General features: G+C 29.3%; 1 protein-coding gene and 1 pseudogene across 1 annotated transcript; both read left to right on the top strand.

The window, feature by feature from the left end:
• The first annotated feature begins 2018 nt into the window (after positions 1-2018).
• On the top strand, positions 2019-3461 carry LOC131172925 (F-box protein SKIP23-like; annotated as a pseudogene).
• A 3385-nt stretch (positions 3462-6846) lies between these two features.
• On the top strand, positions 6847-8065 carry LOC110649331 (putative F-box protein At5g38270). The gene is given in 2 exon segments (XM_058134555.1): positions 6847-7810; positions 7953-8065. Coding segments are annotated over 2 exon segments (1077 nt in total).
• Positions 8066-15848: the final 7783 nt, after the last annotated feature.

The raw sequence follows: 15848 nt of genomic DNA, 5'->3' as shown, positions 1-15848 counted from the left end.
CATCAGTATCATGTTGAGATTCAACCTCAGACCTATTACCAACTCTTTGCCCTATTCCATCATCCTTGGCATTAGGTATTTGGCTTTCATTGTCACGCCTAATTATATGTTCACTAATATCATCCCCATTTGCACATGTATGCAGATAGTCATTATCTGTTATGGTGTCTTCATTCATGTTAAAAAAACAATCTGCAAAACCACTATAACTAGCTTATCCAAATTCATATGTGCATGCATTACTAATCCCATTAAACCTTTCAGTATTTGAAGACCCTAAATCATCAAATGTCCCTTGCACATGAAACTCCTGACTCCCCCCTCAAGTTAGTTCTCTATATTGCTAGTAACTTCTAGGTTACCATCCTTTAAAAGCAAAGGCATTAATGAATTACCCTTGTATGAACTATCACTACTTTCCTTAACCACACACCAATCTCATAAATCTCCTTAAGAATCAATTTAGACTTTTAGTAACTTCCTGCTACCTAAACTCCTTCCTTAGATCATCAATAGTCAAGTGTTACACATACAGATCAATAATACCTTCAATCTCAGCTTGTCTACACATTTTAAGGATGTTTATATCATTAGATAATGGTCTTAAACCCTTATAATAATCTATCCATGGTTGCCTCCAAAAATAGCTAAGCATTCCTTCAATCTTCAAACCTTGACACATTCGATTAATCCTCACCATGGACATGGTATTCCATGTTAAACCATGGACTGTCCATGTCTTCCCATCATAATACCCCCATTCTCTAAGTGTACCATTATAATGAATGCATAAACTAAATGAAATTTCATCGTGCACCCGTACAAGAAATAATATAATTTAATAATATTCAAGTTATGAAAACATAACTTTGTCAGTGCACACATATCAATTAAAAATAACATTACTTGTTGGAGAAATATAATATAATATAACAATAAACAATAAGGTAACATATTTAATGCATATAAGCTTTCATTATAAAAGCATGATTAACACATTACATAAGGTATATAATGTCTTTCTATAATGGGTCATTCATCAAAGCACCTGACAGAAAACAAATTGACACTAAACACTGAGAGAAAGATTTTGCAAACAATGACCCACACGTATTATTCATTATAAAGCAACATATTTAATACAGAGAGGCTTTTCCAAGTCAAATATCACTATTCAAACATACATCGTTAAAGCAATCAGTTTATAGCTAACCTTGATTATGGGCCATGTTTGCTTCCATAGTTGCGAAACTGATAGTAGCCCCTGTTCAAAGTAAAAAAAAAAAAAAAAAACATGCTATCAAATGGGCCCTCAAATATTCTCCTTCGAATCAACTGATAATAAAAAACAATGTACGCAAAATGGTTGCTTTATAGTGGACCACATTAAAACTTTCCAACAAAATCTAATCAAAATAATATTGAATCAAATATACCCATTGAAAAAAGCTACAACAAATAACGTACCTTAACTGAATCGGGAGAAAACAATAAGGAAAGTCCCAAACAATGAACTTGATAGTGATTTGTGAGGTAATGGAAAATTCATAAGAAAAAAAATGACCAAACTCACAATCCTTCAAGGGAATAATAAGCAAACAGACGAATCGATGAACCAAGAGTGAACTGACGAATTGAGGGAACAATAAGAAAGAGAGAGAGAGAGAGAAAGAGAGAATAAAGATGAGAAAAATAGCATTCAAGACAACAGTGATAAAAGAAGCTGCGTTCTACGTGTCAGATAAAATCCTTAGTCGACAATGAAGAATGAGTCATGGAAAGAAATAATCGATGGATTTCAAGGGATGATATGCGATGAAGAGAGAGAAAATGTATATGAAAGAGTGAGAGAGTGAAATAACACATTGGAAGAGAGACAAAAAGGGATAGATGATTCTTAATCTTACCTGGACATGCCATATCATCTTTTTACCTTTAAACCAGTTATTGTAGGTTATATAAGGTTTAAAGTGACATTTACCGCAGTTTATGAGGTTTTAAGTGAAATTTTAAAATTCATGTACCGTAGTGTTACTGACCGTAAAATTCATGTACCATGGATGAAATTTACCCCAAAATCATATGTCTCTTCTTTGCGTCAAACACCATGGCTCCTGCTCCCTGGAAACCAAGAACATCATGCTTGTTGCTTTTTTAGTCTTGAGGACAATAAAACATATAAGATCAAGAGCATTGGTAATCTGTTCGGTAATGATTCTTGGTGTGTTGGGTCATCTCACGTGTGGCTATTGCTTTTGGATGATGAAGCAAAACCCTTCCTCCTCAACCCCTTTTCACAAGTTCGAATTCAGCTGCCTATAATTGAGAGGTTCATGTTTCAAGTTAATAAATCCTACTTCATCCAACACTTGGAGAAAGGTTTTTATCACCAAAGCTATCTTGCTGTCAGATTCATGTCATGACAACAACTATGTAGTTGTACTAATTTTCGGTTACCTTTCAAGGCTTGCTTTCTGTAAGAAAGGAGATTCAGGTTGGACTATTCTTAGTGGTGCATCTCAAGGCTATTGTGATATCATATACTTTAATGATCTTTTTTATGCATTAACGTGGAATAGTTCCATTAAAGTCTGGGACTTTCATGCTTCTTTGCCAATAAAGAAAAGGGAAATCCACCCTTCAACCACAAGAGAAATGTTGGAAGCTACAAAGTGTTTCAGAAATTTGCATTCTTGCCAAACTTACTTGGTGGAATCATCTAACGATCTTTTACTGGTGCTAAGGTATATAGGGAATTTTGTTAATCAAGAAGGTAAAGTTGTTGATGAGGCATATCTTCTAGAGTGGTGACAGCACCCAGCCTTTGGTTTGTCCATATCAAACACTTATGTTTCATGTTTGCAAGTTGGATTCCAGTCAGCAAAAATGGGTGGGAGTAGACAATTTGACGGATGAGGTATTGTTTCTAGGGGGAAACCATTCAATGTCACTCTCAGCTCAGTATTGTTCAAGATTTGAAAAGAATTCTATTTATTTTACAGACGATAATTGGAATCAGATGAATGAGGATGACTTGAATAGAGGCCATGATATTGGCAAGTTCAGCTTTGAAGAAAAGATTGTGAAACCATTAATGAATTTTCATCTAGATCGGGCAGTCATGATTTGGGTAAATTTTTTTAATGTGGGTTTTAGAGTAAGAGAAATATTTATAATGATATGGGTTATGGGTTTTTTTTATATGAATAATGCTATGATATGTATTTTTTTTTTTCAATTTTTTACAGAAAAGCAATTATTGTTATTATTTTGAGTAGGTTGATGCAAAATTTCCAAGGCAGGCAAATGTTGTCATAGTTGGGCTGCTAAATCTAATCAAAAGGATGGAGCTTGAGAGAGATGTGGAAAAGAAAGAGATTAAAAAAAATTGTAGGAGATGGAAAATGGTTGTGGCATGTTTCTTGTTGTGTGTGATTAGAAGAATTTTCTTTTGTGCTTAGTATAAAAGCTGATTAGAAATGTTGGGTTCTGGGCCAAAATTTTGTTAATATTTTATAGTTGTTTCTGGGCCAAAATTTTGTTAATATTTTATAGTTTGCTCTTTTATGTATTTTGATAGAACTTTATGTGTAATGTAATTTGGGTTAAGATATTATTGCTTTGTATTGCTTAATATATTTAATCAATTATGTAATTTTAATCATTTGGAATACTATAATCATTATGATATTTGATAATTCTTGTTTGGGTTGACATTGCATAATTTTTTTTGTACTATATTATTTTTTATAGTAATTTCAATCTATTATATAATTTCAATACATTTGGACTGAAATATTTAGAAAATAACTCAAAGTCATCAAATTTCAATTTTACTCTATAAATGAGAGGGTATAAAAATTCATTAAATCCTTCATAATATCAACAAAATCTAAAGTAAATAATAACAAAAATTAATATGAAATAAATTATATTTTTATATTCATATAAGCAATCAATGTTCAATAACAATCATATTCCACATATCTAAATTATGCTTCAACATTGAATCAATAATATATTCATTTGATTCAATATTTGAAGCATAAAAATTATTGCTTTACAAAATCAAGACATGTCAATATACTAACTCTACCAAAATATATACCCAAATATGATAGCCTCCTCTCACTTTAAGTTTCCTTGCTGCATTCGACCTTCCTTTTACCTTAGATGTGTAAGATGCCCCTTCGCTATTAGATGCATTTGCTTGACCCTGCAAAATGTAAAAAATAAATAATAAATAAATCTTAACAATTCCTTCAACTTAGTAAATACATGAGTTTGTGTCCATTTTTAAGATGTAGTTGTATACCAAATGTTTGCCAGTTCCATCATCCTCAACATTAGGAATTTGTCTCTCATTATCATTCCTTACATCAGTATCATGTTGAGATTTAACCTCATACCTATTACCAACTCTTTGCCCTATTCCATCATCCTTAACATTAGGTATTTGGCTTTCATTGTCATGCCTAATTATATCTTCACCAATATCATCCCCATTTGCTCTTGTATGCAGATAGTCATTATCTGTTATGGTGTCTTCATTCATGTTAAAAAAACAATTTGCAAAACCACTATAACTAGCTTGTCCAAATTCATATGTGCATGCATTACTAATCCCATTAAACCTTTCAGTAATTGAAAACCCTAAATCATCAAATGTCCCTTGCACATCAAACTCCTGACTCCCCCCTCATGTTGGTTCTCTATATTGCTAGTAACTTCTCGGTTAGCATCCTTTAAAAGCAAAGGCATTAATGAATTACCCTTGTATGAACTATCACTACTTTCCTTAACCCCACACCAATCTCATCAATCTCCTCAAAAATCAATTTAGACTTTTAGTAACTTCCTACTGCCTAAACTCCTTCCTTAGATCATCAACAGTCAAGTGTTACACATATAGATCAATAATACCTTCAATCTCAACTTGTCTATCCATGGTTGCCTCCAAAAATACCTAAGCATTCCTTTAATCTTCAAACCTTGACACATTCGATCAATCCTCACCATGGATATGGTATCCCATGTATGGTATCCCATGTTAGACCATGGACTGTCCATGTCTTCCTATCATAATACCCCCATTCTCCAAGTGTACCATTATGATGAATGCATAAACTAAATGAAATTTCATCATACACCCCTGCAAGAAATAATATAATTTAATAATATTCAAGTTATCAAAACATAACTTTGTCAGTGCACACATATCAATTAAAAATAACATTACTTGTTGGAGAAATATAATATAATATAACAATAAACAATACATAAGGTAACATATTTAATGCATATAAGCTTTCATTATAAAAGCATGATTAACACATTACATAAGGTATATAATGTCTTTCTATAATGGGTCATTCATCAAAGCACCTGACAAAAAACAAATTGACACTAAACACTAAGAGAAAGATTTTGCAAATAATGACCCACATATTATTCATTATGAAGCAACATATTTAATAAAGAGAAGCTTTTCCAAGTCAAATATCACTATTCAAACATACATCGTTAAAGCAATCAGTTTATAGCTAACCTTGATTGTGGGCCATGTTTGCTTCCATAGTTGCGAAACTGATAGTAGTCTCTGTTCAAAGTCAGAAAAAAAAAACATGCTATCAAATGGGCCCTCAAATATTCTCCTTCGAATCAACTGATAATAAAAAACAATTTACCCAAAATGGTTGCTTTATAGTGGACCACATTAAAACTTTCCAACAAAATTTAATCAAAATGATATTGAATCAAACATACCCATTGAAAAAAGCTATAACAAATAACGTATCTTTATTGAATCGGGAGAAAACAGTAAGGAAAGTCCCAAATAGTGAACTTGATAGTGATTTGTGAGGTAATGGCAAATTCATAAGAAAAAAATGACCAAACTCACAATCCTTCAAGAGAATAACAATCAAACTAACGAATCGATGAACCAAGAGTAAACTGACGAATTAAGATAAGAGAACAACAAGAGAGAGAGAGAGAATAAAGATGAGAAAAATAGCATTCAAGCGAACAATGATAAAAGAAGCTGCGTTCTACACGTCAGATAAAATCCTTGGTCGACAATGAAGAATGAGTCATGGAAAGAAATAATCGATGGATTTCAAGTGATGATTTGCAATGAAGAATGAGCCTGATGATGAAGAAATTAAAGGGACACAACTTACTGTATTGAAGAGAGAGAAAATGTAGATGAAAGAGTGAGAGAGTGAAGTAACACACGTTGGAGGAGAGACAAAAAGGGATAGATGATTCTTAATCTTACCTGGACACGCCACATCATCTTTTTTGTAACACCCTAGGCAAATCCCACATCGACAAAACACGGGAGAGATGCTGGGTTCATAAGTTGACAGTTCGTAACCCCTATTGACGCGTTTTAAAACCGTGAGGCCTAGTATGGGCTAGGCCAGAGCGGACAATATCACTAGTGGGCCAGGCCATTACATTTGTGGTATCAGAACCGCTCCGCGTGCAACCTTGAACGATGGTGGGGCAAACCTCAGCGAGGACGCTGAGTCCCATAAGGAGGGTGGATTGTAACACCCTAGGCAAATCCCACATCGACAAAACACGGGAGAGATGCTGGGTTCATAAGTTGACAATTCGTAACCCCTATTGACGCGTTTTAAAACCGTGAGGCCTAGTATGGGCTAGGCCAGAGCGGACAATATCACTAGTGAGCCAGGCCATTACATTTTTACCTTTAAACCGATTATTGTAGGTTATATGAGATTTAAAGTGACATTTACTGTAGTTTATGAGGTTTTAAGTGAAATTTTAAAATTCATGTAACATAGTGTTACCGACTCTAAAATTCATGTACCATGGATGAAATTTACCCCAAAATCATATGTCTCTTCTTTGCGTCAAACACCATGGCTCCTGCTCCCTGGCAACCAAGAACATCATGCTCGTTGCTTCTTTAGCCTTGAGGACAATAAAATATATAAGATGAAGAACATTGGTAATCTGTTCAGTAATGATGCTTGGTATGTTGGGTCACCTCATGGGTGGCTAGTGCTTTTGGATGATGAAGCAAAACCCTTCCTCCTCAACCCCTTTTCACAAGTTTGAATTCAGCTGCCTATAATTGAGAGGTTCATGTTTCAAGTTAATAACTTGAGAAAGGTTTTTATCACCAAAGCTATCTTACTGTCAAATCCATCTCATGATAACAACTATATAGTTGTACTAATTCTTGGTTACCTTTCAAGGCTTGCTTTCTATAAGAAAGTAGATTTAGGTTGGACTATTCTCAGTGGTGCATCTCAAGGCTACTGTGATATCATATACTATAATGATCTTTTTTATGCATTAACGTGGGATAGTTCCATTGAAGTATGGGACTTTCATGCTTCTTTGTCAATAAAGAAAAGGGAAATCCACCCTTCAACCACAAGAGAAATGTTGGAAGCTACAAAGTGTTTCAGAAATTTACATTCTTGCCAAACTTACTTGGTGGAATCATCTAGGTATCTTTTACTGGTGCTAAGGTATATAGGGAATTTTGTTAATCAAGAAGGTAAAGTTGTTGATGAAGCATATCTTCTGAGTGGTGACAGCACCCGGCCTTTGGTTTGCCCATATCAAACACTCATGTTTCATGTTTGCAAGTTGGATTCCAGTAATCAAAAATGGGTGGGAGTAGACAATTTGACAAATAAGGTATTGTTTCTAGGGGGAAACCATTCAATGTCACTTTCAGCTCAGTATTGTTCAGGATTTGAAAAGAATTCTATTTATTTTACGGACGATAATTGGAATCAGATGAATGAGGATGACTTGTGTGGAGGCCATGATCTTGGCAAGTTCAGCTTGGAAGAAAAGATTGTGAATGTCACTTTCAGCTCAGTATTGTTCAGGATTTGAAAAGAATTCTATTTATTTTACGGACGATAATTGGAATCAGATGAATGAGGATGACTTGTGTGGAGGCCATGATCTTGGCAAGTTCAGCTTGGAAGAAAAGATTGTGAAACCATTTTATGCGTGTGATTTAAGGAGGATTGATCCACCACCTTTTTGGATAGTTCCAAATCCATGGTGAGAGACATATATGATTTATAGTAATATATTTGTGGAGCAACCTGTTTTTAATTAGTTATTGTTGTCCATGGTTTGATTAATTGTACTAATGTTGAAATATTTTTTTTCTTCCAAATTAAAGCTTAATGTTTGTCATAATTAAAATGGGCATTTTCTATCATCTCTATTTTGTGCTTGATTCTACCATGAATATTGATTGTAATTAAGAAGCGTTACAAACACTAATTTGCTCTAAAAGTACAGTTCTAGAAATTATTGAGAATAAAAAAAATGAAAAGGGGATGGTACTCACTGATAATCACCTAAAAAACTCACAAAAAAATGAAAAAGAAAGAGAAGGAGGAGAGTTTAGAGAAGAGGCAGTGTACCAAAACTCACATTTACTAAACTTTAATCATATAAAATCACAATTTCATGTCAAATTTTAAATTCATAAATCCACATTTAAGAAAAAAAAAAACCTTTATTTTTCAAAACTCATTTTTTATATAGTAAATATTATTTATTAAACTCAATGACAATTTTTTTTTTAATAGTTCAAGTTCTTCAATACTTAAAAAGTGCCAAACACGACTCACCTTTTTTTTTTTTTTTTTCCCTTCCTGAGAGAGAGAGAATAACTCAGACATGGAGAATGGATTAGTGCTCTTTGCAATTTCAACCAATCAAAATGCAATCCTTTAAAATCTATATATTTTGTATAATTTTAAAGATATTTTTATAAAATATTCTTTTAAAATATTATATATTAATGTATATCCATAAATTTTAAATTAATTATTCCATCAGGCCACTTTTTTACGAACTCCATGATTTTTTTTACGAACTCCATTAGTTAACCATCAAAATTTGATATTTTATTGAAAGAAAAATTTGCACCATGTAAACTATTCTTCAAAAAAAAAATCTCAACAATAAAGCACTTAATAATTTCATTAAACTAGGGAAAACATCACAAAAATTCAAGATGAAAACTAAAGAGAAGAAAGAAATTTTTTTAAAAAAAGGTAAAACCTCTCTCCCTAGAAGTTTTTGGTTGTGATTATTAATTCATCTCTTTTAGATGAATCTAAAAACATATTTTTAATGTTTGATGTGCATATTTAAAATTATTTCCTCAATATTAATTATGAGAATCAAATTTAAATAACAAATCTGAACTAATTGTTTATTGCTTAGTTTTGGATCAAATAATTATCGAGATTTAACCATTTTATATAGCAAAAGATACCAAGGCAATTATTTGTAACTATCGGCTTTTACAAAAGTTGCTTCTCTATGGGTTTTTTTTTTTTTTTTAATTTTAAGCATCAACCGTGGGTGTTTATAACAATTTAAAATTTTATGCAATTTTATATTTAGTTAAAGTATTTATAAGTGAATGATAAATAGTTAATATATTTAATAAAAGAATAACTAACAAACATATTTATTGTTAAAATTACTAAAAATGATATTAAATGAGATATGTAATGAAATTTTAAAAATTAAAGAGGGATAATATGATAAAATACTTAGCCAAATTAACTTTATAAATACAGGACTTATAAAAACTAAAATAAAAAGTTAGTCTTCCAAGTTTTTATATATATAAACTTATTTTATAAACCCAACAAATGTTGAAACAAATAGGTAAGCTTATTTTTATAGTTTATAAACTAATTTATAAGTTAAGAGAAACACATTCTAAAATTGAAATTGAAATTATATTGATTCAAGATTTCAATTGAATTGACATTGCTTAGTTCAATTTTAAACTTATTTTTATAGTTTATTTTTATAGTTTATAAACCATAATCAGATTTTTTTAAAAAAAAAATTAAAAATCATTAAATTTTATTAAAACCGAATTCAACCATCTAATATTAATCTCTTAAATCTTTAAACAGCCAAGTGTGATAAATTTAGGATTTTCCATTAAGCGCATTTTTGGTTTAACTGTTGGCTAATAGTTAGTAGCTGATAACTGATAGCTGATAGTTAGTAGCTGATTTAAGTCAGTATATAATTATGCTTTCTGCTTTGAGTATACTTATTTTTTAAAATAATATCATATTATTTTACTTAAAAAAATTTCAATTTTAAAAAATTTACATTATGTTTGTAAATTTCATATAAAATAATATTTAATTTTATAGCAATTATTTAAGAAAAATCACTAAACAAATATTGAGATGGTAAAATTCTACAAATAATATATATATATATATATATATATATATATATATATATATATATATATATATATATATATATATATATATATATATATATATATATCATTAATTTCATTTACGATAGACTACCTTTTAATATCTTAATTATTGTACCTATAATTATTATACCTATTGAATTTATATACATATTTACGAATTAAAGATTTAAAAACTACTAGCTAAGATTTTAAACTTGTAATAATTATAATTAACACTGGGTATAATTAAAAAGAATTTATTTAAAAAATATAAAATATTTTAGACATAAAAATATAAGCTATTTCAATTTTCATTTTAACTTATCTCTTATTTTCTTTTAATTATTAGTATATATAAAATATTTGACATTTAAATAAAATATTGAAAATTAATGTTATTAGATATAGCCTAATTTTAATTTATCTTATTAGTTAAACCTATCTCATAAAAAGATTTGTCCACATAATTTTTTTTTCATAAGAATAGATGAAATATTCTTAATAATAGGTTGTCAATTACTTTTTTTTTTTTTAATTCTAATGGAAGATTGAACTTAAAATGTTACAGCTTTGAGATAGCAAAATTCAATTTAAGTAACTGTATTCACCAATAATTAACACTTCGCATAATTAAAAATATAATTTTATTTAAAAAATACGAAATTTTGGAATTAAAAAAATTAAATATTTGAAATTTCATTTTAACTCATCTTCTTTAAATTTTTATTAAAAAATATTTAAAATTTCATTTTAAAAGTTTTAGCTGAAATCTAATTTTATCTTTTTTTAATACCAAGTTGATAAATATAAAGAAAGTAATTTTTTTTTTTTTTGTTGCAAAGTCATGGATTAGAAGTTTTAGCTCAAAAGGCGATTCTTCTAGCTAAAACAAGAGGCTCTAATCAGGTCATAATTAAAGGAGGCTCTTTAACTATGATACAAGCAATCTCCAGTATTTCTAAATGTCTATCAATTCAAAGCATTATCTTGGAAATTTTGCAGATAGGCGGTGGTTGATAAAGATGGGATTTCTTTTCAATATGTGAATTGGCTTTGTAATGGGTAGCTCACAGTCTTGCCACCAAATGCTTTCATGATTAGTTCTCTGTCTCATGCTTTCATATCTGGTGCTTTAAGGGCATTAAAATGAGACAAATTTTGTGCCATTTTGTTGGCGTGTTTGACGTTCCAATTACATTTTTTTTTTCTTTATATCATTAATCATATGCATATAATTTAAAAAATATAATATTTTATGTTTGGTAAGGATTTTAAAATATATTATATTAAGTATTAAATATAAAATATATGGAATTTAAAAAATATAAAATATTTGAAATTTTATTTTAAAAATGAAATTAGTTTTATTAGATAGAAACTAGCTGAATTTGAAATTTCATTTTAACTTATTATTTTTTTAATTATATATTTAATTATTGTTGTTATAACTTAACAAAGTTATCTTTTTATATATATATATATATATATGGTTTAAACCAAAATAACTAACCGAATTAAAATTTCAAATTAAAATTTTGATTCAAAATTTCAATTCGGTTAATTATTTCGTTTCAAACCAAATATTACTAAATTAGTATACGTTGATATACAAATTAATATAATAATTAAATTTTTGTCAATATATAAAATAAATAAATTAATTAACCGATTAAAATTCATTTAATTTAGTAAATTATTACTGCCTGGTAGATGACAAGGTGTTATCTAAAGTCACATAATTTGTGAGTATGGGAGTGTGAGTCTCCTCTAGCTAGTGAAATCATTGAAATCCTGATTTAATGGATCAATGCACATAAGATAATGTCTTCGTAATCTCTTGCGCTCGTAAACAAATGCATAAGCAACGAGAGGAAAGTTAGGCAATATCTTAGAACCTTTAGCATGCTTTGATAAGTTATTAATTTTCTTTTTTTTTTTTAGTAGAATGATAAATTATTAATTTAATAAGTTATTGTGCGCTCATAATTGTCAAATACTCAAATCTCAAGTCCCACTAAATTAAAAATTTTAATAATTTAAAAATAAATTACTAATCTCTTGTTTTCTTTCAATTATTAGTATATATAAAATATTTGAAATTTAAATAAAATATTTAAAATTAATTTTATTAGATAAAGCCTAATTTTAACTTATCTTATTAGTTAAACTTATCTCATAAAAAGATTTGTCCACATAATTTTTTTCATAAGAATAGATGAAATATTCTTAATAATATTGAACCTAAAATGTTACAGCTTTGAGATAGCAAAATTCAATTTAAGTAACTTGTATTCACTAATAATTAACACTTGGCACAATTAAAAATATAATTTTATTTACAAAATATGAAATATTTGGAATTAAAAAAGATAAATATTTGAAATTTCATTTTAACTCATCTTCTTTAAATTTTTATTAAAAAATATTTAAAATGTCATTTTAAAAGTTTTAGCTGAAATTTAATTTTATCTTTTTTTAATACCAAGTTGATAAATATAAAGAAAGTATTTTTTTTTTTTTTTTTTTTGTTGCAAAGTCATGGATTAGAAGTTTTAGCTCAAAAGGCAATTCTTCTAGCCAAAATAAGAGGCTTTAATCAGGTCATAATTAAAGAAGACTCTTTAACTATGATACAAGAATCTCCAGTATCTCTAAATCTCTATCAATTCAAAGAATTATCTTGGAAATTTTGCAGATAGGCGTGGTTGATAAAGATGGGATTTCTTTTCAATATGTGAATTGGCTTTGTAATGGGTAGCTCACAGTCTTGCCACCAAATGCTTTCATGATTAGTTCTCTGTCTCATGCTTTCATATCTGGTGCTTTAAGGGCATTAAAATGAGACAAATTTTGTGCCATTTTGTTGGCGTGTTTGACGTTCCAATTACATTTTTTTTTTCTTTATATCATTAATCATATGCATATAATTTAAAAAATATAATATTTTATGTTTGGTAAGGATTTTAAAATATATTATATTAAGTATTAAATATAAAATATATGGAATTTAAAAAATATAAAATATTTGAAATTTTATTTTAAAAATGAAATTAGTTTTATTAGATAGAAACTAACTGAATTTGAAATTTCATTTTAACTTATTATTTTTTTAATTATATATTTAATTATTGTTGTTATAACTTAACAAAGTTATCTTTATATATATATATATATATATATGGTTTAAACCAAAATAACTAACCGAATTAAAATTTCAAATTAAAATTTTGATTCAAAATTTCAATTCGGTTAATTATTTCGTTTCAAACCAAATATTACTAAATTAGTATACGTTGATATACAAATTAATATAATAATTAAATTTTTGTCAATATATAAAATAAATAAATTAATTAACCGATTAAAATTCATTTAATTTAGTAAATTATTACTGCCTGGTAGATGACAAGGTGTTATCTAAAGTCACATAATTTGTGAGTATGGGAGTGTGAGTCTCCTCTAGCTAGTGAAATCATTGAAATCCTGATTTAATGGATCAATGCACATAAGATAATGTCTTCGTAATCTCTTGCGCTCGTAAACAAATGCATAAGCAACGAGAGGAAAGTTAGGCAATATCTTAGAACCTTTAGCATGCTTTGATAAGTTATTAATTTTCTTTTTTTTTTTTTTTTGGTAGAATGATAAATCATTAATTTAATAAGTTATTGTGCGCTCATAATTGTCAAATACTCAAATCTCAAGTCCCACTAAATTAAAAATTTTAATAATTTAAAAATAAATTTTAAATTATAATTATTAATATTATGGATAAATTATTTCAAAGTCATTAGAAATTTTAATTATTTATAAATTTATTTTTGTATTCTGGCCAGTTGATCCCAAGTCATTTCCTTAAATTTATGATTATTTACAAATAATTAATCCATGTGTCTCTCTCCCTTGTCTCTCTCTATCTCCCTCTCCCCTCATGTATCTCTCCCTCCACAGTTTCTTTTCCTCTCCCTCTCCTGTCAAAGATAATCTAACATTTCTCTGCAAATATGAGAGCAAACAATCCATTTTCACCCAAAATAAGCAACTAAATTGAAAAGTAAATTGAGAGAGAGAGAGAGAGAGAGACTTTTAACACAACGTGACTGTAATCCAAAATTGCTGCTAGACCAGGTGATTGCGATTCAAAATTTAGTAAAATCGAGAAATAACTCAACAAAAGGTACTATTTTTCAGCTCCCAAGATTCATACGAACAAATCATCTGGACATTATGTTTGAAAGAGCAATTAGGAATTGAGATTTGTAGCAAATTTTAAGTGAGCAGAGAAGGTGAATGGATTATTCAACCTAATCAATTTGTTTGTCCCAAAACGTGTGCTTCCATAAATTATGGGTCAAGCTACTCTATTTCGAGATCTTCATTGATTGGACAAAGAGTTTCAACTGACAAGCGAATCTTTAACTAGGAAATTTACTTAGTGAATTGGCTATGCTTATCTTTAGGATGTACAACTACAAGATCTCAAGTGGGAACATCATCTCCTACTGCTAATAGGTATGTGATCGAAGAAGCTCTAGATATGCAAGATATGGATATGAAAGAGGATATGCATGAATCAAATCGCATATCTGCACATGGAAATTTTGTTGGTGGGCCCCCTTTCCTTGCTTTATGGAGGATCAATGAGAGTGCACCTAGCAAATGTAGGAATGGCAATAGCGCTAACGGGGCAAGTTTAGAGGGTTCGGGTTGAGACGAAGACTTTTCCACCAAAAAGTGGGGGAGGATGAATTTTGGTGCACAGACTTTTCTTTTTATTTTTTTATTTTTTTCATTATAATTTATTAATATATAATATAAATTTATTTATTAAAAATAAAATTTTTAAACATAATTTTAATAATATATTTATATTTTTTTACTAAAATTATGATATTTAAATACATAAATATACAAAAATAAATTATTTTTAGATAAAAAAATAATAATATAATATTTTTCCTAGCAGGTTATAAGGATTCGAGTGGGGAGAAGGTATCCTCCTCTCTGCCCCACACACTATTGGGGTCGAAAAAATTGAATGAGTTCGGGATGGGTTGAATTGAGTTTAGAAACTTTTATCATCTCTAGCCAGAAGTGTGGTTAGTGTCACCTCCCATATAATAATTGTGCCTTTGTTGGGGCAAAGAAGAAGCAAATATATATGGTAGTTTTGGAAAATTTTATAATACATTCGTACAAGTCTTATGTAAGTCCCATTATAATCTATAATCAGAGTACATTCATAGCCTTGAGGATTGTTAGGTTATGTTCCTATGTGAATGCCATGATGTATGGATTTGCAGAAGGAAACGAAAGAAAATTGGAAATGGAAACAAATATGGGTTTGTAATTTGAACTTAGGTGGAAAAACTTTGGCTAGTATTGCCACATAGAGGAGAACCATCACCCATGCCAAAATCATCATCGTTAGGGTGTTTTTGATATTTCTTGATGGCTTTGGCAATCTTTTGACTTAACGCACTTTTTTCACTTTCAGAATCTTCTTCCTTAGAGAATTCCATTTTTTATTTGCCCCTATTGCTTCCAAACTTTGTTTCTTGTTGATGATCACTAGAAGGCAAAGGAACTA

Source organism: Hevea brasiliensis, chromosome 14 (genome assembly GCF_030052815.1).
Source record: "Hevea brasiliensis isolate MT/VB/25A 57/8 chromosome 14, ASM3005281v1, whole genome shotgun sequence".
Classification (NCBI taxonomy): domain Eukaryota; kingdom Viridiplantae; phylum Streptophyta; class Magnoliopsida; order Malpighiales; family Euphorbiaceae; genus Hevea; species Hevea brasiliensis.
The sequence above is the reverse complement of the archived record's forward strand: the minus strand, read 5'-3'. Positions and strand labels throughout refer to the sequence as shown.